The 24831-nt window shown below is 43.9% G+C and overlaps 1 protein-coding gene across 1 annotated transcript; it reads right to left on the minus strand.

Annotated features, from left to right (window-relative positions):
• Nucleotides 1–3705: 3705 nt before the first annotated feature.
• On the minus strand, nucleotides 3706–15735 carry hivep3a (HIVEP zinc finger 3a; the record flags this gene model as incomplete). The annotated part of the gene is made up of 6 exons (XM_079231701.1): nucleotides 3706–4242; nucleotides 6487–7097; nucleotides 8603–8677; nucleotides 8764–8936; nucleotides 11164–11327; nucleotides 11890–15735. The coding sequence occupies 6 exons, from the start codon at nucleotides 15733–15735 to the stop codon at nucleotides 3706–3708; spliced, it is 5406 nt and encodes a 1801-aa protein (XP_079087827.1).
• Between the last annotated feature and the right edge of the window lie 9096 nt (nucleotides 15736–24831).

The raw sequence follows: 24831 nt of genomic DNA on the forward strand, positions 1-24831 counted from the left end.
AATGCAGACATGTCATCTCAAATAAATGTGTAAAAAGGACAGGAAGCTATTAGGCAACTGTTGATGACATCTGAGGTAAAAGAAGAGCGTGTAGCTGTGACACACACACACACGCACACACACACACACACACACACACACACACACACACACACACACACACACACACACACAGCCATAATCCTGATATGAGTGAGGTGTAGAATATGTACCCATGTATGAGTAGATGGAGGCTTTGATAGCGGTATCCTTTACAAAGACCGAAACTACTAAACTAAACTAAACCAGTGAGGCGGTTTCAGTGTGACATGAGTGATGCGGGTGTCTGCAGCAACCAGTCACCTGTAGGTTGACCAATTAAAAGATGAGCATCGCTCTGAGTAATGTGACTAAGAGCTGCCTAAGAATTGCACCATTTAATCCTATAACAAGCCTTTAGTTGTATTCCATGGCCTTCTTCGATGAACGGAGTATACAACTCATACTGTGTATACATTGTTGTATCATCAAGATGAACAACAAAAAATTAAAATACTTGTTTGTTGATCCTTGTCGTCATATTGAGCACATTCTCTAATAAAGTATATAAAATGAAATAAAGATGACACTATGGTTCAAGGATCCTTTATTTTCATAGGTTAAACAGCAAAATGCAGCTGTAGTCCCTACACAACACAAATACAACATTTTAAAGTTAGTACCACTTTTTAAATTTGCATTGGAGGAATGTTAACAGCTGTAAAACTCAGTTTTGCTGCTGTGCAGAAGTCTTGGTCATCCTGCTGATCCAGATCTCTCGTTTGGTTTCCATTTGAAAGGTTGATGTCTTTTTAAATAATCCCTTTGAAATGCTTCCCATCGTGATAGGAATTTTATTTGTATGGCCTCTTCTCGTGAATCTTATCACAGCAGTCCGCCTCTGGAAACGCGTCATAGGGTTCAATTAATTGTGTGTATCACATTGTGCATATGACACACAATTTCAAGGGAGTCAATGGCCGCTGTTGTTCCAGTTGTTGTTTTGCAGAGAGCTGTAGCAGGAAGGACGTATCTTAAAACAGTAAGTAAATCATTAAAAAATAATCACTATGGACTTTAAGGCGACACACAGTAGGTCAATAAAGTAAAAACTATTTTCAGAAAAGTTATGTTTAAATATGGAAATGAGGCTATCTGTTAAAATGTGGGCTTAGATTTGTGGAACAAGCCAGGTTCACAATTCTTGTTTAATTATGTGGACATAATACTGACATGACAGCCATACAAATATATTTTGGTTGCGTTTAAAAAAATCAAATGTTCTATTAATCAGGATCTCAATGATATGAACAGACCCTTCTGTATAGATACATATAGATAAGAGTGAAACTATAAGGTTTGGATTTCTGTGTCAGTCTGAGAAGAAAACTATTCGCGAAAATGGCTTTAAAAGATATGTTTTGTAAAATTCCATACATTTTGCATGACACTAGAATATGATAAAACATTAACTAATGAATATCACCATGAAACGTCCCCAGCTGATTACTAAGACGAACATATGTTGTATAACAAGTTAACTGAAATGTTATGTTCAAATGACGCATTTTGGTAAGTTTTGGTGACTTTAGATTTTAGGATCAAGTCTACAGACGCAACCACACAAAGTAGTAATGAAAGCCTTAATGTGTTTTCTTTCCACTCGTCTGAATGAAGACATGTTTTGGATGCAAAAAAGCCCAGAATCTCAAAATTGACAAGATCATAAGATCCTAGTGTCTCTCCTTAGAAATACATATGTGAAAGTAGCTTCTATCTGATTATTCCTGCTGCATATGATTGATAACAGTATCCGGTCTGATACCTTCAGTGTGTGACGTCATTCCTTTCAGCACACAGGCAGCATGAGCCAAGATGGACCTAAAGTTGTTTTCTACTGCCACCTAGTGGTCATATGTGACACCTTCAGCTCCGGGAAACAAAGACGAGCTGCCTTCGCGGCCAAATCAGCACAGGAGAGAAAACAATGATACAGTAAAGCGCCACACAATTAAAATAAATAACAGATTAAATCAAGGCAGGCACTAAAACTTTGTCAAATTGTTTCCATTCTAAGAGGTGGAGTTTCAACATCAAGTACAATCTTACCACAGCCACAGGGTGGTGCCACTTCAGTCTCTACAGGTTTCAAGAAAACAACAATAAGGCTTTCTGTCTATTTATTTTTAAGCTCTTATTAAAGGGTCAGTTCAACCCAAAAAAGAGTTGTTGATGTTATTTGCCAAACAACTGTAGTTCTGTGGTGCTCACATCGAAGATTACATTTGAAAAATTCAACGGCAACATCTCTTCTCCTAATTAAGCATCCTAAAACCTCTGGATAATGCACACAGCAGGCAGTGAAGAGCTTTTTTCGGGACTTTCTCTTGAATAGAAATTGCCAACGTTCCAAGTGTTCACAGCAAGTCAACACATTTTATCAATAATTATAATTATCAATAATTTTTAGAAACTTCAATCAGTTGGATTATGATACTGCTTGGTTTGCACGTGTAGCTTCATTTTAATTGCAGTGCATTTAAAAGTTGAGTGGAATACTGTGCAGAAAGTTTGCTTCCTGTGTCAATAAGGGACATAAATTGCGTTGCAAACTCTGATGTTTTTGCAGAGGAAAGTTTGGAGAAAACATTGTGTATTAGTCTGATTGATTGCAGGAGGTGTTTGGTGATATAGGGCAGCTGACCTTTAAACTACAAATCAAATACTCTAAATTCACAATAATTCTCCTTCGCATACAGTTAAGTTTCACATTTCTTTATGTGCTTTTCCTAACTTCCAAGCAGCAATCAAATTCCATTCATTTCTATGCATGAATTAGAATTGGAAAAAGAAGAGGAATAACTTATTGAGAAAAAAACAGACACGTGTAACACCGTTTTAATATAAATCTGTAAAAATGAGAAGTTTAATGGTAAACATGAAGATGACAGAGTGATTGTATCATTTATAAAAGCAACAACACAAAAATACATGTATCTGTTTTATGAAAAAAACTGCACCGTAGCTACCATGTACGTGAAACAGGTTTCCTCTGGATATCAAATTATTTGTCAGTGCACTCCAAATGTCTTCATCTGAAACGTTTCTTTTCCTGAAGACATTAGAAAAGGAGGTGATCGTAAACCCTGCTTCCTGGAACTCAAACAAAGACGACAACAACAACAAAAACTGACAAATAATAATAATAATCACAGCCTTTTAAGAATGACATTTCAAACCACAATCTCGACATAAAATTGCACTTCAAAATACTGGTCGGGGGTGAATAAATATTTGTGGTACCTTTCTATATCCATTTTGGTAATACAGTACATTAACACAGCAATAGTATGTCAGAGCTGTCAAATGGGTTAATAGGGAAACTGATTAAAACTTTGTCTATTTTCATTCCAGCTGCTTTTGCATATAGTACAGAATTTGCATAATAGCACATAAATAAATTAACACCGATGACATCAAACAAGAGGGTAAAAAAAGATTTACAAAACATACTGCATATCTAACATAGTGTCTATATATTATTCATATAATTACATAACAGCGTCATTCAGAAGCGGTGCTGAAGTGCTCTTGCCTTTTGCCCTCGGTCTCCAAACCCGTGCCGTGTTTTGACAACAGGCTCTGGTTCTCAGTCTTTTGCACTGTCCCTTCAGACTCTCCCTCCTATCAGAGTTGTGTCTGGGAGGAAGGAGCCTTTTTTTGGCCTTGGGTGGACTCTGGGTAAACACAAATCTCTGTAACATGTGCGTGCGTGACGACCTCCGGATGCCTCGTCTCCGTCCCGGCACTGGATGGCTGCCGGACGCCGAAGCATCCCCGACTGTCTCTGTGTAGTAAAGCGTCCGATCGGCTGATTCCGGACATTCCCCCCGATGCCTCGGGGTCCTGCGGGCTGCTGGGCGACGACGTCTCTCTGAGAGTACCCTGACGCTGCAGCAGAGGAAACCTCCCCTTCGGAGCGTCACTTAGTTCCCAGGATCTCCCGGCGGGGCCTGCCGTGGCTGCGATGGAGCTGCTCACCAGGCTGTACAGAGGGAGGGTGGACCGGGGCTGAATCATGTGAATCCCCCCGATGGGAATCAGGACGCTCGGGACCCTACTCGGCTGCTGGGAGTGCAGAGGGAGGTGACTCAGCAGGGTGTGGGCTCCGCGAGGCCGCGTGGGATGTGGGGTGGTGTGGGTCAGACCAACGTCATCCACGAACTACAACGAAACAAGGTGAAGTGAAACTTGAAGGATTCGGTCAGCACACCAACAAAATGAATGGGATACAGTTAAGAAAGAATAAAACAATGACCATAACTGTTAATGTCGTCGATCAATAATGGCGGATGAGCTGTAAATTAGCACCCAGCAGTGAGAGGCATTTTACCCCTGCAGGTTAAACAGGTTCATTCTTCAGCAATGCAAGCACATGCTAATCAATTTAGTAATTATATCAGAAAAGCATGCTGATGTGTTAAATTGACTTGATATGTCTTTTGGAAGTTAGTCTAATTAGTTTGAAGCTGCCTCTGTGAGTGTGGCATTGTATTAGCAGCTGAAGCTAACAGAGCAGTGGGGTTCACCTCAGGTCACCTACACCAGACAGTTCATACATTATCCCCATTTCCAAGCCAGACATTCCCACTGCATGCCTGCAAGCCTTTGTGCTCAATTTGTATTTATTGCTCAGATATGATTTTTTTTGTTTCACTAATAGATATGAGTTTGGATATCAAGAGTCCAGTAAGTTTATGTACAGTGGAAGGCAGCGAATTTGGGAACAGAATATAACGAGCTACGTTTTTAATGGCTGCTACTTGTGTGGAGGAGTGTGTGTGTGTGTGTGTGTGTGTGTGTGTGTGTGTGTGTGTGTGTGTGTGTGTGTGTGTGTGTGTGTGTGTGTGTGTGTGTGTGTGTGTGTAAAGTCGGAGCCAGGAGTGATCGAGACGTGATCGGCTTTACGGCGCAGAATTGTGACGAATGTCGGTACAGAGTGACATAAAGTAGTCGCATAAATACTGTTCAGACTGAGGTGCCATTGCAAAAAATTATAATTATTATTTTTTTTTTTAAATCAGACCTGTGTCTGATTCAGGACCACATATGAAAGTGACCCCGATCTGAATTGAAAAGATCAGATTCCATGATGTTCACACAGCTGCTTTAACTAATCACTGTTGGGTGTGTTTAAAGGTGCAACAAAGCACACTTCAATATGTACAGTATATGGACATTAGGAGTCAGCTGTGGGTTTATTTATTGATTTAGCTTTATGGTTAAACCGTTATTATGTATTATGTATGTATGTATATGCAGTGGGCGGGACATTTTACCTCGTCAGTGCTCTCGGGTGGAGAAATCTCTAATAGTGTCACTGTGTCTAAATTACCCCAAACAAATCTTTGGTGTTTTTGTACTGTAATACCTTGTTACAAACCAGAGTATATATGGTCTGGTGAAGCTAATGTGGGCCTGATGTCACTATAGTGTACATTACAGTATCAGAATGGTGTCCAAAATAATATATTATAATCAAAATACTAAAACCAGGGTAAAAAAAGTATGTGCGGTAAGAAAATCTATATAAGAAAGTCAACTGTGGTTCTTATTTGAGCATATATTCACATATATGTACCCATCAAATATTTAGGTATTTAAAAATGGCTCCCCATACTAGACACACCCAGTGTACAGGTGTAGCTCAAATGTAAACAGGTATGTATTTGTGTGCAGATGTGAAGAAAAAAAAGAAAAAATGAGGAGAATGTGAATTAGTATCTCCTCCTGTGAGGCCTATATTAGTGTCAGGAGGAAGTGGTGAGGTTACACCATAACATAACCACAAGTTTTTATTTTTTATTTATTTAATTTGGGTGAACTGATTATATTCACCCACGTTGTTTTCGTCGTCAACATGTGGTTCTAATCTCTGGTGCTTAACGATCGGCCTGCGTCTCGTTTTATCGCCGGCTGCCCAGGGAAAACATGCGGCGTCTATTTGGGAGCTCTCCTGCATTATTTTAAGGTTCGGCGCTGCAGGCTCAGTTTGAGTGATATAAAGCAAGAGAGTTGCCTTTACTTCCCTTTCCAATAAATGTGCGACTTTTAAAAATAACCTCATATGTACCAGCCTATCTATATTTGTTCTAGCTGTTGACTCACTGGGATTCAACTGAGCCGCACAAGATTAGCTTTGTGAGCCCAAAGCTGGTGTATTTAAAACTGTCGGCTGAACTAACAGAGATGGAAGTCACAGGTGAGTGAAGACAGCGGTTTGAACAAAAGCCACGGCTTGACCAGCGTTAATTATACACGCGACAAAAACAGAGCATCGTGACGGATTCAGAATAAGACCAACACAATGGCTTGGGTTAGATTACGGTATATGTAGAAAACTAATGAACATGCTGCAGGAGATCTTATGTCACCGTGTGTTTTGAAGCAAAAGCTGAAGCGACTCACCACTCTTGAGTTAGACGACCGGTCCCTTGGGTGAAGACGAGCTTGAGACAGAGCAAAGGAGTCTGCGAGGGAGCCTGGAGGCCCAGAGGACTGGACTATTACAGGAGACAGACCTCTAACTGGGGAGACTGGTCTCAGAGTGGAGGTGGAGACATGACAACCGGGTGAGGAGGGTGAGGAAGTGGGAGCAGGGGACTGGCGAAGAAGTCTGGGTGACGGGCTACGAGGTGGAGACGGCTCCCTCCGCGGGATCAGGGGTTGAGTGCTGGGAGAGCGGGAGCCTCCGGAGGACGCCGATGCCGACGTGTCGAAGCGCCTGCGGGCGAACAAGGCCCTCCTGGCGCTGGCCGAGCTCTTCGGGGTCGAACCCTCGGGGGAAAGCGGGGCGGACCGGCTGGGTTCGGGCACCATCGGCTGGCCTCCTGGATGAGACTTCTCACTATCAGAGGAGGCAGTGTGAGAGCTTTCAGCCACCGTGGACCTGCTGTCTTCCTCAGGTCGGCCATCTTTGTCCCTTGCATTGTCATCCTCCTCATGTCGACTTTCCCTCCGATCGTAGTGCTGAGGACCTTTTTGTTCATCTGGGTGACGGGAACGTTCTTCACAGACTCCTAGGACAGAAAAAAAAGTATATTTTTAAGCTTGTGTTCTTACGCTAACAACCAACTCCATTCTGTAGTTAAATTAATTCAGTATCAAGTGCTTGGCAGATATTGATCAATCATCTAATGCACATAAATACAGAGATTTCCTTCTAATTTGGGCTATTTTCTTTAGATCTTGTCAAGCCAGCTGGGACTAAAACAATATTTTTTCAACCTGTAAAGGTGTATGTGTGCCTCGTTGTGGCAGGTTAGTACCAGCCTAGCACATTTTTTCCCTGGGTGTAACGCTTAAGAGCCTCTCCCATGTTTCTTTTCCCACATATCTTACATCTTGGACGCCCAAGATTTTGACATGCACAGAACCAATGTTTACATTTCTCTTCAAATAAATGTGAAATGTAGACGCTCAATCAAAGTGACAAAGTGTGTAAGTCAACAGAATTAGAGCGCTGCTATTTATTCATCAATGCAGAGACAATCGCGTGTGTGGCTCAGGTTACAGCAGTGGATACACTTGTGGGTAGTCACCTATAAAAGCACTTTCTGAAGCGACATGGACCGGTGGTGCTAATGGGAAACATTACCACCTTTGTCCACAGGGGGCGCACACGTTGACGCAAAATAAAAGTTCCTTTTAGTTACTTTAACATTCACAGCACATTTAAAGTCCAACTGAAATCACAAAAGATACCTATTTTGGTGAATTGAATTTCTGAATTACTGTTTTTTTATTAAAAAGAGGAGGAAAATAATGCTTGTGTTTGACAGCTGAGCCATCAAAGGTATCGCATTAGCAGACGTTTTAAGCGGCCACACTAAAGACAACTTCTGTTATGACATCATCATGTTATTAACACATAATAAAACATAATAAAAAGCAATCTCTCTGACCGGCCTCCATGATCATAACAGTTACATGACGGCTGTAAGCCGATCCTGGTGCTGTGCGGGTAGAGGACTGATCTAGGTAGCGATGCTATGGAAATAGTGGTGAATGTTTTTCAGACCATGTTCCTATGACTCCGTCAGACCCACGCGCTTTTGTTATTACAAAACTGCTCAGATATTTTATCTAATGGAGGTGCAAGATGATGACAACGTGACACATTGCCGTCTCCAGTGTATTCAGGAAGTAAAAAGAGAAAAACAACTGTGTCAAAGCACATCCTTGTTGCTTTGGTGTGCTAAAGCTGAAACATTTTCCCCTGTCGGATATTTGTTTGGTTGCTTCCTCGGCTTACCGAGGTGCTACACATGCTAGTCCATGTGCATAGATAAAGAGATAACACCCAGAAAGCTAACGTGGATGCTAATGCTAAGCTAAGATGGAAAAGTCAGTACAAGAAAAAGAGAGCACAGGACATGTCATTTACAAAGCATCTTTGAATTATAAACAAACGCATGCAGTGTAATTTCAGTTGGATTTAAACATTCAGTTTTTAGCATTTAAAAGAACAGCGGCACTTATCACTGATATTTGATAGTACATCAAATACAACAGCATAGCATACCTTCATCTTTGCCATCTGGGTAACAACAGATTTCTTCTCCACGGGACTCAGATCTCAAGTGTTCAATGAGGCTTCCTGAGAAACACAACCGACAGGCTGAGCTCATGACGGATGCATGATGGATGCACAGTGAGCGCAGACGTCACTCGTAATTTCCTTACCTTTGGCTTCGAGAGAAAGGTTGCAGTGTTTGCAGTTATATGGTGGAGATTCTGTGATGCGATGGGGGCACTTTTGCAGCACACTGGTGGTATTCTTAAGGTGGGATCCACAGTCCTCACATTGGCACTTCCCTCCACCTCCACCGGGCACGAGAGCGCACTTCTCATTTGATCTGTGGGTGTGAAGAGAGCAGGAGGTTTCAGTTTCGTCCTCAGAGCTTTCCCCTGTCAGTTGTCCATTGATGCCGCTTCTCTCGGGATGACAGTCACAATCAATATGAGTGTAACTGGAGTCGACAGACTGTCTGCAGGCCCTTTAGCACCTGTAAGCAGCTCTTTAGTGCCTGTATTTATCCAGTGTAAGTACACTATCTGCCTTTTCTACACAGTGAGCTCACACTGTGGCAGCTGGGCCCGGGGTCCACCCCTCCATGTACACTGAGGGTCCCTCAGCGAGGCACCCACTTCAGCTTCAACAGAGCAGCTTTCATAAGCCAAAACCAGACACCCCCACCCTCCCACTGCCGTATAACCCCATCACAGCTCACACCACCACCATGTCCAAACAAGGGGGGAGCCTACGATGTGGCCAAAGGTCCGGGGGTTTGCTGCAGCCAGCCAATAAAAACAGGCCAGAGAGGGAGGGAAACCCTGGCCCAGACCAGCTGCTGCTCCAAATAAGTATGAAAAAACACAGAAAAATGAAAACACATCCCTATGAGAAACAATCTTTCTGATTATAAGCGGCTGTTTTTTTTCTTCTTCTATTTTCACTACAGGCTTTCATGACTGGATAAACTCGACAGGTATCATAAACGGTGGCTTTTACAGTCTTGAAAAAGTGAATGAAAGCGAAACACTTAATAATCATGCCGGGACACTTTACTCACTATAAAACAGCTATATTCATCATTAAAGCTTTTCATGCAGCACCTACTCACGCCCAAGACTGAAGTCTCGGTGCCTCTGCCTTCACTAACAACAGAAAATGTTCAACTTCCTCTCGGCCTCAGTTTGGTCTTTCTGTCCCTCAGACGGACTGAACAGACAGTGAAGAAGAGAGCGAGCAGGCGCGAGGATGACTCACTCTTTTAGGAAGGCTGTGAGGAGCGTCAACATGAGTCACAACAGGGATTTGTTCACACACACACACACACAAACCAAAAAGAGACACACAGATGGCACCTCTCTGCACTCGGCCGCATCGCAGCAGCGTTTATTTCTGATGGGTATCAGAAGTACTGAGCGTGTCTGGTTTAACCTCGCTGCAGATTTAAATTGAGAAGTGTGTGTGCTTCAATTAAGACAAATAAATAACAGAATCGTGTCAAAATAAATCCACACCGTACATATTTGCGTACTGCATTTAACTTTACCTCAGGATCAGTCATTGCTGTTCATGTTATCTTTTTACACAGATTAAATTACCTTTATGACCCGTGACTACTACCATTTAAATTCAATAACACAAATCACACTGTACACAGCAAAGCGTCCTGAATAACAACACAGAGAGTCCATTATTTTCTATGTCTGCTGATATAGAAACACACCTCAGGGTGTGTTGCTTAACTCATTGTTGATCCAGTTCAGTGAGAGTTATTATCTGGTAATATAGCATTAAGCAGAAGTAACTATGGTTGCTATTGTGACACACATTTTAATTTGATTATACCATTTAATATGCTGTATCTCAAACTGATTTAGAACAGTGGTTAAACTGTTGGATGTGAGTTGGTGCATTAAAGCCTACTGTATTTTTTTGAATATAATTCTGTCCGTCTTAAAACGTCTTTAACTGATATGACTTCCTCAGATTGCTGCAGCCTTTGAGTGAACAGGGTGAATGACTACAGCAAGAGTAACTGTCCATATTGGTACCTGACTACTGTTTTAAGGACTGCGTTCCCTTTTGTGTTCTCTGATCACATCCTAAGACTTTTGTGCTTTTTTGTTGTATACAGTTTGTCTGTTTTTCTGCCTATACACATTTAGTATGGCAGGCTCCCTTTCACGACTTATGCTATGTGAGTACATGTACTGAGTATATTTTCTACTCATTCCGTTGGTGTCAGTGGAAGAGAATGAAACGTGCTGCTTCTCCACGTGAATGGCTGGTGATGGTTGTTGTAAATTAATCTCTGCAGGCTTCAAAAGTAACGAGGTCGTTTCCTGGCTTCAGCCCCTCAACAGACGGGCTCTGTTGGTGCAGACAGCCAACCCTTGGCCTCTCCAACATGGTGGACAGACACCGGTTTCCACAACATTCCACAATATATGACGCAAGCAGTAATGAGGGATGTACCGCTGTAAACACAGACACTATATCACGGGGAAACTGGATGTTCTTAGCTAATGTTCTTCTACTGAAATGCTGAGCTGTCATAAGTTCAGACTCACCCTCTCTCAGGGATCCAAACTTCGGGAGGTTGTTTATTTCTGGAGCATGACTGTACTTCCTCCTCCACGTTCTTCTTCTCATCCTCCCTCTCTTCTTTTCTGTCTGACAGCGGTCCCTTCGTCGTTCCCTCGCGGTCTCTGCAGTACGACCGGCTGTTGTAAACCTACACCCGAAAGAGACATGGGCAAATTCACCAACTCTGCTCCAGCATGCCCAGGGAGACAAAAATTGGGAAGTCTCATTGAACGTTGTGTTTAATAGCATTTGTTAAAGCACATATATTTCCATTGGGTGTCATCATTGGTAAGATTTTTGATATATATATATATATATATATATATATATATATATATATATATATATATATATATATATATATATATATATATACACTATTTATAATGTTGCACACGATGGTGCACTTTCTATGCACCTGGAGAATAACCCAAGAGGCTCTCTATGCTGACCTAGCAATGATGTAAAGCATGCCAGGGACATCCCTGGATCCTGAATTTAGGGTCGGCAACCATCTAAACCTGGTATCTTGGTTTCAAATGTGTTTAACATCTTTTATTGCACGTCAACAAACTTCTCTCACACCCTCTAATTTTGGATCGGGCAAATAAACGTGAAATTCCCAGATGTTCTCTCTAGTGATGGGCAATATCTTTTACAAACGTCGCTATTTAAATACAGATTTACAATTGTAATCATTTTGTAATTACCTCAGAGGAGCACGGTCTTCTGTTGTCCTCTTGCTCCATTGACTCAGTCGTCCTGACTGACATGGGGGATACAGTGTAGATGGAGGGACTGAGCCTCTGCTTGCAGTGCAGCAGAGAGAGAGCCGTCTTGCTCGAGAGGCCAGGTGGGTTGGGGTCATAGCCGCTGGTGGACCACGATGAATACACTGAGGGCTTCTGTTCGTCCAGAGTAGATGGGTTTGGTTTAATGTAGTTCAAATAGCACCAGCTATTACAGGTGCTGGACAGCAGACTGGGGTACGATGGGCCAAGATGTGTAATGGGAGAGCAAACACTGGGTAGACATGTCTGATTTTCCCTTTTGAGTTCCTGATTGCATGTGTCCACTGATGCCTCGTTGACGCATCCCAACTCCCCTTCCTCTTCCTCCTTTACTCGTTTCTGCTGCTGCTGTGACCCAGGGAGGAGCTCTACACTGTTTGAAGGGGAAAGCATGCGCTTGTTGCCCCCTGAGCCTGATATCTTGAGGCCATCGTCAGACCACAATTGATGGTCTGGACTTGTGTTCCTATGGTTTCTGTATTCGGCTGTCGGGATGCCCATATTGTGTGATACAGCATCAACCGCCTCCTGGGGCCTGGGTGAGGTGGACTGAGAAAATGTAGTGTATATGGCACATGCTAGGGTGAGTGTGTCTGTTTGGAGACGCACCGCTACTGCTGGAGATGGAACTGGCCTCAGGAGTTCCAGACTGGAAGTGATGTGAGGCACAGAGTGCTGCACGTGAGAGGGATTTACTCGAACCTCAGAGTAATCATCGTGTAGCAAGGGAATCTCCAGCTTCAGCCCCGTAGACATGGGGAGATAGTGAGCTCTAGCTGCCCCTGATGGTCCATGTGTAGGGTAGGGTTGCGGTGCTTGAGGAGGCGGCTGCTCTGTATGGATGTGTGAGGCCTCTTTTACGTGATCTATACATGTGAGTTCTGTGCTGCCTGTCAACTGAATATTTTGACTGAGTTTCCACTGAGAGAAGCGCTCTTTGCCTTGTGATCTTACTGGATTACGCAAGACCGTGTCACCTGATAAAGGGGAGGTCGGAGACCTGCTGCAGTGCACAGAAGTTGGGCTCGCTTTAGAAGATGTGGTGGAGCTGACATGTTCGGGACTACGGCTCGGTTTGGCACACTGCTGCTCCTCCTCCTCTTCATCTGGATCTCTAATAGCAGTGTGCCTCATAAGGAGACACTTTCTTCGTTCCCTCCAGCCAATTGCAGAGCGCTCAGGGGACAGACAACTGTAGTCAAAAGACTTACTGCGGGTCTCGGCCATGAGAACACTCGGTTGTGGGTCATGAGGCGCCTGCTCAGATGCCGAGCGCCTCATCTCTCGGTGCGGATGCACCCCAGGCACCGCCAACATGTGAGGAGCCCTTGATCTCCTCAGGGGTGTCGACCCTGCGATCTCCATGTCTGGTCTATTTGTCTCTTCAAAGGATGTGGAACGGCTAGACGCATAAGATGCACTACTGTCCTGACTCGGGCTGCGAGGGAGGGATATAGAGTCAAAACTGGATTCCCCCGAGGATTGGGCAGCCTCGGCTAGACGTAAGCGCTTCTTCTTTGGAGGAAGCTTTTCAATGGGGAGCTGGGCCAGAGAGGGGCTTCTCTGTGGCCACTGAAACTCATCAGGTTTCTCTGAATGCTTTATTGTGGATGTCGGCTCTATTGAGCTGGATGCCCTTGAGTTGGAATCCTCTGTAACCAGTATTTCCGGGACCTGCACACTGTGTTGGAGGACCAGCTTTCGAGGTGTTAGTTTCGTCGATTGCTGGGGTTGTTTCTGAGGCACCAGTTGATATTCTTCGTGAGGTGGAGAGTTTTTTGTTGCCTCGGTGCCTTGACTATCATTGCAAAATGAGTCCTGTTTTTCAAACGAACGAGTATGTTGGATTACCGAACAGGTTTGTAGTGCGGGTCTTCGGGGCCCCTCATGAGCCACATTGCTTTCGTCTTTACACTGTCCTGACAAGAGGGCAGGAGACGGTAATGAAGGAGAAGAGGGATCGTCAAATTCTAAACTCTCTTCTTTCCGTCTCTTGCGCATTGCTGAAGCTCCTGCTCGGACTGCGTGGTTAATTAGCTGCGAACACCCCGTTTGACTAATTACCACCTCATTTTTGGGATGATGTATCAAGCACAGGCTTTTCTTGTGTTTCTTATAACCCTCCCAATCTTTACATCCCGTGCCACAGGCCTCACACTCATATGGCTGCGGTTGGCTTTGCTTGTGGTCAGGCACAGTGGTAACGACGTCTGGGTAAAGCGAACGAGAACCCTCTTGTTCTTCTTTTGTAAATTCGGCACCAAGTGGGATTTCAATAGCCGGCTGCCGTTTTAGCATCCGGTAACGACGGGACGCCTGCGTTTCAGAGGACTGTCGTTCATCAAAGGACTGAGTTAAGCGGAACTTACTGAGGCCACCACTGGAGGCGTCAAATGAACTTGCTGCAGATGGCATCGAGTGACTTCTCACCAAAGGGGCGGTGGATGTTTGGCCAGCTGGCTGCTTCACATTTAGGGATGGATGATGAAATTTCTCACATGGAACTCCCATGGTGATGGAGCCACTGTTTTTATAGCCCAGATCTCCAGCTTTAGGGCTGTGAATTAATGCATCTTTCACAGATGAACTCTTTTGTGACTCTGAACTATTCTTCCTGGAGAGTGAGAATCTCCTTGGCTTTACACTGTCAATTTTACTGGTGTCAACCACAGCCTCGTTGATAGTGATGAGTTTGGTGATGTGATCAATGACCTGCTTCTTCGGGACTGTGAATGCGATGCTTTTGTCCTCCTGACCAGAGGGCTGCTGGTTATGTTGCCGGGACATCCTCTGCAGGTGTCCGAGACGCCCATATTTGCCGAGGATGATCTCTGCGTAGCTTTTGGCACTTGTGTTTGGGGGGCTGTCCTGTGATTGCTCAGTACTTTCAGAGCGAGAGAAATAGCCCGATTCTGTACTGCCTTTACTCCCTAAAATAAGAGATGAAGTCTTTTCATCAGATAAGTCTTGAGGACCTTGTTTTCCTCGACTCAGACGCAAGGCCAGTCTCTTTTTCACTGCATTCGAGTCATCGTTTCCTCCGGTGCAATCTTTGACCCTGTGTGTTTCATGACTTTTTATTGAGGCTACACTGCTTTGCCTGTCTGCAAGGGAAGAGGATGATACCAGCTGTCTGGTTTCATCTTCTGACTCAGTGACTTGCTCTTCTAAAGTTCTCGGCTCCCCAAGCGCCAGACCTGCCTTCACCCTGTGGGTGTGCGATTTGCGGTGTTTGTACAAGTTACTCTTGGTCTTAAAAGAGAAGCCGCATGGGGCACATGGATATGGTCTTTCACCTGTGTGGGAGCGAATATGTTTCTGGAGGACACTCGGCTTCGCACATGCACGGCCGCAGTAAGTGCAGACGTATTTGCCTGGTCTCTGAGGCTTGCGCTCACGTTTTTGTTTTGTGGTGCCTTCCTGGGTTTCTGGTTTGGACCCGGTGGGCCCACCTGCTGAGGAAGGTGAGCCTGGTGACAAACCAGAAACTGCGGTGGCTTTTGTTGCCTCATGATTGTGTTCAAGCGCTGCGTCCGAGTCAATGCTCTGCCGCTGGTGCCGGAGACGTTTACGTTCAGGATGCTGTCTTCTGGACTGTTTGGGCTGCTGCAGTGTGCCGTGGGGTTTTGGGGAGCCAGTTTGCTGTTGCCGCCGGGGCTGGGAGGGAGACTTGGGCTGCGGCCCTCGCTCAGGAGACTCTGGTTGACAATGCTCTTGACCTCCGGACTGCTCCCCAGTCGTCAGGCGACTATGCAAGGGCTCCATAAAATGGAAGGACAGCCTCAGGTAGACACGTGGGATGCGTCTGCCTGTGTCAGGCTACGGAGTTCAATCCAAATCATGAACTGGAGAATGGGTTGAATATGAGTGAATTCTTTCGAATGATATCCACTTTAGTTTACTTCATAGTTTTCACTTGTTTTGCTGAGACTGTATGGCTTTGACAGCAGAATGATGCCATCAAATGTAGAACGGCGGCGTCAAAGAATGCAGCCGCGATGTGTCGTGTGCTGTGGAGGAAGTCCTCTGCCATGCAAACTTAAAGTGTCCCATCGTGATGCACTCGGCCAGTCTTGCTGCCACACCGTCTGATGCTCAGTTAACTCAGTTGATTTTATGGTTCTTCCCTCTTCTCAACATGAAGATCTGTGAAGACAAACAACTCTTTATATACAAAACATGCATACAATTCAAAACACAGACCACACTCTGACCCTCCGGCTTGCCAAATATAGATATTTATGTTTTATGTTACATAATCACTGTATGTGTCATAACATTCAGCTCTCACTTTCCCGCGCCTGCTGCTGAATACTGTTAAATTAGAATGCATTATGTAACAATTTTGTATAAAAATATATCAGGATGTAGCAGATTCTGCTAACATTCCAAGAGAGAGAGGCATTATGTCCACTGGAAGCAACAGGAACATTTCAATACAGCATCATCTGAAATTGTCACGGTCTTCAATGATTTTTAATCAACCATGCATTACCTATTTCAAAAACGTGGACCACAGTATTTTTCTGTCGGACAGTCTTACAAATCCTACCCACTCCCTTAAAATGAGTCAATTTTGCAAGAGAAAAAAAAAAGATACCCAATGAAGGATGATATTATTTTGATGCTTTGGCAAAATTTAATTTCTGAATCTTTCAAGCCAATAAAACCATATATTAATACAAATGCTTCTGGTTGACAAAGGAGTTCACTCATATTAGAATGTCATAAAAGCACATTTTTTTGTCTTAATGGAATTGCCTTGCATGAAGATTTCCTTTGCATAATGAATTACACTGGGATTAACAAAGGAGCTGTGGCATGTGAACCTGTCACAGTGTCTCAGCATGCTCAAATTAATACTGCATGTTTATTCAAAATGATGAGCATCAGACAGTGCTATGTACAGAACTGCCACATTAGAGGACATTGATGTCTGTTTCATTGCCTAATAGTGCCTGGATCATTATATCTTTGATTTTGAATACTTGCAAAAGCCAAGCCAAATGAAGGTAAGGGGTGTGTGAGTGCATACACAAGGTGGCATCAGTGGAGATGCTGAAGAGAACTCCCAATGTTATTTTGTGCCAGCATACTGAAACAGTAAACAAGGCATCCCACGCATTGACCAGCTGGTTTCTACACCCACGTTCTGGTGGAAGACGGCAAAGCTGCTGGATTATATCCAAATTACTGATAACAGGTGGATAACCGTCTTTGGTTTAACTTGTGGAAAGAGTATACGTGCGAGCATTGGATGAATATTAAACCAACATCCCTTTTATCCATCTTAACATCTCCTGCAGTGAGTCTAAGAGTGTTCAAATGTATGTCAGACAGGTAATGTAACTGGACTAAGAGCTTTTGGACAGACTCAAGTCGCCATAGTGAAAATAATGCCTCACAGAGTTTAGACCGTGAGACGCTCAGAGGCTCTGCACACTCTGCACGAGGAAGGCAATAACTGGAGTGAAAAGCATTTCAGATTGAGCACAAAACAGGGAACTAAAACCAAGTGCCACTTTTTAAATCATGCAATGCATCTGCTCATTTACACTTCCATGTGTCACACTCATTCCAGACTTAACTCAAATTAATTTGCACCTCTTGTGGTGCAAATTAATTTAGCAAACAGTTTTTTTTCTTCTTCAACCCTTCTCTCCACAAGGATCCTGTTTTCCTCCCGTCCTTGGCTCTCAGCCGCAATAATTCTCTCTAGGTGAACTGTTGGAGGCTCTCCTAATCTGGGTGTAATGTACTCTGTGGTAATTAAAGACACACAAATTTACTAAAAGAATACCAACGTCCATCTATAGCTGCAATCCAAATACTAATAAATCTCCTCTTAAAAAGGGAAGTCCACTGATTTTACACAAAGTGTGTTTACAGGAAGTAAACCACTGCATACGTGAAACAAGTTGTATTGGGCATTTTGAGGCTATATAATCTGATACCTAGCCTCAAGTGACATCACATGAGTCAGCGTCGGTTGAGGATTGGAACTCCAAGTTTGAGGCTACATTAGCCAAGTCAAGCATAAAATAATGAACTCATTGACCTCCCGGTCAGCAGTAAAGTTGCATTGTGGGTAATGGCAAGATTTTGGCAAGAAAAACATGACATAACAGACTACATTTCTCTTTTTTTTAACTGTCCATCGAGAATCCGACAATGTTATAGGAGTGCAAAGCTAAATGGGTGGAATGCTTTAAATAACTTTCGGACATCTTTTCCAAAAAACAATAGGCCATTTTCTCAGCAGATTTTGTGAGAAATCTTATACAATTCAGGGATTTGTTCCTTTTATGGCGTTCCAGTGAGCCATACCAGTGAGTCATTGTGAACAATACTAGATTCATGCAACCGCCACTCCTTAATGTAATGCAGCCATCATTAATATTACTAATTACACATAGGCTTTTCCTGCCAACGTCTTCCATGAACATTAGCCTAGAGAGAGAGAAAAAAGTTGACTGTTCTCATAAAAGCATTTGGTGGTGGGTGATATGAGCAATGTGCACAATATTAATATATATTGCATTTGGTGCACATCCCAAAAATATTTGTGGGCTACTTTATATAATGAGACAGTATAAAATGCATGTATGTGCAGAGTGGGTATACAGTTACAGTTACAATCTGCAGAGTTAGCTGCCAATCTGCAGGTACATAACCGATGAGGTCATCACCTCAAGTTGAGTAAAAATAAATAAATAATAAAACCCTGAAATGCTGCATCCACTCACACACACAGAAAAGAGAATATTGTATAAATGGCTTTTTAAAAATCTTGTCAATTTCCTCCTCTCACACTAATGGGCACCCAGCGGTGGTTCCTATGGTAACGGCCCTAAACCATGTGGTAGCAGATGGAAGGAGGGCTGGAGGGCTAAATTTATCTTCCAGCATCCTCACCGACTACAGAGAGAAGGAGAGAGCGAGGCAGGCGAAGGTGCCTCCCTCCTCGAAGCTATACGGCTTTTTGGAGAAAAAATAAATCAATACTTTGGGAGTCTTGAATCCGTAGTAGTACACCAATACTCCTCCATTCTTTCAGGGGGAACCAGGGAGGAAAAGGCACGCACGGGGATGACAAAGAACGCTGGACCGGTTGCCATGAAAAACTAAACGATATTGATCAATCATATAAACTATTTTAAAACCTTCTTTTGTTATTTCCTATAAAATAAATATGTAAATTGGCTTGAATATAAAATGAAGGTCCAAATAAAACAACGAGATGATTAAAATCATTCTGGTCTCGAGGCAAAAAGTAGTAATTTCATTGACAAAACAGCGCGCTGATGTGAACTCGTTCCGCCGTCATCCTAAATTTTCATCTCGCACACTCGTCTGAAGGAAGCAACAAATGCCGTCATCTGCGGTTGCGTTGCCACCACAATGTCAGCCGAGCATCAGCAACGCTGTCGAGTCCAAAAAAGCGCAGCTTCATCAACAGCCTGATAGCGGCGCTCTGCGAGGACAGAGGAGAGAGCCCACGGGGAGTCAGTGCATACACAACCATTCATTCCTCCGGGTGTGTGTGCGTGTGTGTGTGCGTGTGTGTGTGTGAGCACCTCGGGAGTGCTCCCCGGTCCACAGGGGGAAGTGCCAAGCAAGGGAGGTTGGATGCACAACACAGGGAGCTCATTCACTGCCAGTCTGAGCTGTGAGCGTTAATACATACACAGTCCACGGACTGCTCGCTATACGCACTCTCCCTCTCCTTCATTCACACACACTCACACACACACACACACAAGCGCAAACAGCCTCCCGGCAGAAGCTGCACTGTCTGCATAGGTTTAAAACGGCAAAATGATATTAAAAGGTCTCCGTTTGCTCCGGAGTATGATTCCACGAGCGCGTCTTGTTTTGGGTTGTCTCCGCACCACACTGGCTCATTGATGTAGCAGCCTTTTGCAAATAACAAAGAACCTGAATGGAGAAAATCCCCCAGCCCTCACATCATGACACTCACATCACCTCACACACATCAAAATCACTGCAGATGACAGAGAGGATATCAATGTTTTTTTGTTTTGTTTTTTTACCTGGTAGCAGGTGGTGTTGTCCTCCGGTTGTGAATGACTGGAAACGGGGAGAGCAGAGAGAGCCAGAGGGAGGTGAAGTGAAGGGGAGAGAGAGAGAGAGAAAGGATGAATGAGAGTGACGGAGAAGAGAGAGGGGTAATCGAGTCTCCGCTCTACGTGCACTGGGCTGACAAACAGGTAGCCGAGTATATTATGCGTATGAATGAGGAGGAGGGGACACTCTGTATCTATCTCCACCTCCTTCATACACCCCCCCCCCCCCCCTTTTAGTGACTCTCTTTCAGGTCAAAGTGAAGTAGCAGCTCCTTATTTGGAAGTTGACGTAAGCTTGTGTTTCTTTTGGCAACGGTCTCGAGCTGCACAGCTGGCAAAGCGGTGAGAGGTAGAGGGGCCGGGTGAGCGGTTGGTGTTTTAATTTGATCGGAAAAAGGGGGTGGAGAGGGGTTACTTCATATTTTTTGTAAAACACAGTTTCCCCATTCAGGTCTCTCTTTCCAGCATAGGTGGAGCGCTATAGCTGCTGCATTCTGAGAAAACCCTGGAAAATGTAAAAACATTTAAAAGGACCCGCATGGAGAGAGAAAAAATAATAAAATAGAAAGAAAAAAAAGGGCACAGGGATCCAGCTTTTAAGAGCAGCTCTGGAGAACGTCCACACACCACAGCACAGCATCCACGCTCCTGCCAGGGGTCCGGCTGAAATGAGTCCAGGCAGCTCTGACATCACTCTCTGCTCATTCGTGCCACGGGTCTCCCCCCCCCCCCCCCCCCCCCCCCTCTCTGCGCTCCTCCGCCAACTGACTTGTTTTCAGCAGGCTAAAAAGCTTGCAGACATGTGGAGCATTGAGGGAATACCAGCCGGTGGGATGAAGGCAGGCGGTCAGGAAGAGGAGAAGCTGAGAGGGGAATGGAAGAGAGCCCAGGGAGTCCGTCCTGCACCGGGCAACAGAGAGTCCTTGTGAGTAGGGCTCCGAATTCAAAAGACCTGTGGTAGTGACATTTCTGGATTAAGGCTGCCGGTAGACAATTTTATTTCATTATTATATAGACTGCAACCTGACCCTAAAAGTCACCTCTAAAGCCGCTCCTTTAAATACTGCCAACATCAGATTGGATATAATTTCAATCTACTGTAAGATTCTACCTGTGTTTTTCCAAATGAACATGGTTTTACACACAACAAAGACAAGGTGCTGGTGTGTGTGCTGTAAGGTGGAAGGGGACGGTCAGGTGATGGGACAAGTCTGACGGCTTCTGGTGGACAGGTAGAGAAAATGTCAATGAATGAACCTGGGGAGGAGACGTGACTGTACGAATGTTTAATGTCAATGAACCAGCTTCTAATATGTACATAGCAGTCGTGGATGGAAACGCATATTCACTTACATTTTATTTTGCAAATTTTCTGGAACGTCATACTCGCTTTTTTTCCGCAATCACAGCAAATATTGAACAAAAAGACAATCTGTTTTTTTCAGGCACTCGGGTGCATATCAGCAGCTCTTGCTGGATTATCACTGAAGAAATTACCCCAGAAATTACTCCATCGACAATCACAACTGCACAGTTTGTTGGCAACACCTGTACCACATTGGATTTGACCGAAATTGTCACACAGTATGTAATGAAGTATGTTTCACTGTGTGGAAGGGTTTATGATCATTCTTTTACCGGCAAGGCAACATCCAGCTTGACTGAAACATTGCTTTCCTAACATTGCAAAACAAAACGTAACCAATAAATATATAGAAATAAATGTACTGAATTGTTATTTAAAATCATGACATCCAATACCAAAATCGTCCCGTTGTCACCGATAGCAAATCCAGCTATTAGTATTTAGTGCCAAACCGATATCCAATATCAATATCAGTGCATCTCTAGTTCTAAAAACTGCCAAGAAACATTTTAACAAAACGCTGAAAAATTACTGTTCACAGTTAAATGTGCGACTAACTTCACATCTGCCTATCATTGGAAATGTATCCATCATAGAAAGGGAATATTTGCATTATTGTTTTACAAATAACATCCTAAATACTTTGCAATTTATGATAAATGACTGTTTATAGAGGCACAAACCTGCTGAAAATAAAGGTGGTTTTTGCTTTCAACATATTTTGGTTTGGTGTCACCTTATTTGAGCACGACACGAAGACTAATATTGGCTCAGTAAATCGGTCTTACTCCACTTGTCAGCCTGTTCAGGAGGTGACAAAGCTGCCAGTGTTGAGCCCTCTCACAGCGAAAGGCTTGCCTCGCTGCAGCTGGGGCTCGTCTGGATGGCCTTGTCACGGTGTGAACATCATGCTACCAAACACATTTCCTCAACAGGAATATTTCCTTTTGTTCGGAATGTAGGACAAGGAAGGGAGGGAAACAAAAAGATAAGGTCTCGCAATACTGTCCTCTTTTTGCTGAACAGAACGCACAGTGAATTCATTTTATACCTCAAGCTACACAATACATTAACATTTAGCACTGGCTGCATGAGGCTATTTTTAAAAGATGCAGATGTAGAGGATAAACCTTCCCTAATTTATGTTCAGCCACCATTTTATTTGCAGAAAAGCGTTCGCCTTGCTTTCTAAAGCTGACATACACCAGTGGTGGAGAAGAAAGGGTCTTTCAATGGGAAAAGAGCACACACTTATGCTTTGCTGAAATTGAAAAGGTTGTGTACAACTGCCAAATTGCGACATGACAAAAGCATGTGCGTATGCGAGAAATCGCCATTTATGGATGGTCACACTAAAAGCAGCTTAAGCAGTTCGACCCCTTCGACACAAGGCTTTAAAAGTAAAAACGTGTGTTTTTCCATTTTGTATCGCCCATGTGATCAATCGCATAATCTTTAACAGTGATCTAATATTGGAACCGACTTCAGCAGGATGAAGTAACCTTCGGCGTAGGAGAAGGCAGGATTCAAGTGAAAGCCTGGGGGGGAAATCAGGCGGTTGATGCCTCCGGCTGGATGAAGAAACTAAATACATGCTCATGTGCGATTTGTTTTACTACTCATACATGGCTGCTACATGCTCAAGACGGGCATCGCGGATATCACACGGTTGAATGGTTTGTGTGTCCGAGTAAATAACTGGGGTGACTTCACCCGAGCGTCTCTTCAATACGACAAATATAAAACAGAAAGCCTGAGTTGCAAACTGGAATTTTCTAAATCTGACACCCCCGCAAATCAAGACAATTTTCACATTTTGACCAAGGCGCCGAACAGCATCCCGTCACGTGCGTATTTATGTATACGATATCAGACAGCAGGCCTAGGTAGACAATGCACGGCCCGCCACTGCAAAACAGTGAAGCTGCAGGACATGAAACCAAAACAATGTGCAGGGATATACTTTCCTAACTGCACTCCGAAGTGATAATTTGTTCTCATGACAACTTTCACATTACTTGTAGTCATTTTATCCATTGTTGACATAAAAATAAAAACTGCTTTGCATGTTGCATCCCTCTGCTAACCAGTCGTTGACATCCATGTCTGTTCGAAATGTCCTCACTTTAAATAGTCATAGTTAGAATTATTGAGTTATGGCCCAAAACGTGTTTTGAGAGGTCGCAGAGACTTTTGATCACCCAAATGTTTTAGTGCAAGTGGACATTTGTGCTAAAATTGGAAGAATTTTGCTCAAGGCCTTCCTGAGATATCACATCTCACGAAAATGTGACGAACAAGAAGTCACAGTCAACTTGACCTTCAACCACCAAAATCTATTCAGTTGATCCTTGAGTCCAGGTGGATGTTTGGTGCCATTTTGAGAAAGGAATCCTGAGATATTACAAGAATGGACAGGACGGAACGGCAACCCAAACACACATGATGCCTCTAGCCACGGCTGAAGCCTACAGAGGCATAGCAATATCAATTAGAGTAGCTTTAAAGTAGGTTAGAAGATTATTTTGAAAGAAGTTTCGCTGCAGCTTTGAAAGATTACGTCTCTGCTTAAACGTCTGATTGACGTCAGGGGCGAACGTCAAATTGGAGGAGGAGCACAGCGGCGGGTCAATATTAATCTAAAAAGGCCAAACATGGCGAACATATATAATCGGCCCGACCCCGGTTGGTTTGCGGTGGAGCGTCAGCAGCAGCAGCAGCAGCATCCGAGCTTCGGCTCCATCCTGCAGTGCCTCAGAGGGAGTTTCTGGGCACACTGCCACCTGTCAGAGGGGAGAAAACACAGCCAGTGTTCCTCCTCAGCATCCCAGTTTTCCAGGACTTCATGACCGAGACGGCAGAATCTGTCACTGCCGCGGCTTCCTACGGGACAGGGTGCTCTTTACCGAGTAGACCTGTAGTGCTCAGTGGCCACTGAAATGCTTAATTTAGATGAGGGACTGCATCATGTCGGTTCAGAGTATAGGTAGAAGAAGAAGAAGAAGAAGAAGGCTATACAAATAATGTGTGTCTGGATCTAGAAGGTTGGCGTGTACCTTTTAGTGTGTACGTGTGTGTAAACCCTCCTGATACCTCCCAACAAATAACCAGAACCACTGGTCCCCTGGCCTCCCTCCAGACGCCACAGACAGACCAGATACCTCGTTCCCCTCCTCCATACAACCACCAATCAGAAAACAACAGATGCCCTCTCCCAACCTCAACCTGCCGTGATCGCGACAGAAAACAACGCTGTGACCACAGCCGAGTCCATGGAGAGAAATAACCATCTATGAAAAAAATGAAATAGTCTCCGCCTGCAGGATGACCTGGACTTCCCAACAGAAGACCATGTTGACAGATGTTGTGCAGAGCTCAGCTGTGGTGGGTGGTGCTGGTTCAAACCCT

This window comes from Taurulus bubalis (genome assembly GCF_910589615.1).
Source record: "Taurulus bubalis genome assembly, chromosome: 16".
NCBI classification, from domain to species: domain Eukaryota; kingdom Metazoa; phylum Chordata; class Actinopteri; order Perciformes; family Cottidae; genus Taurulus; species Taurulus bubalis.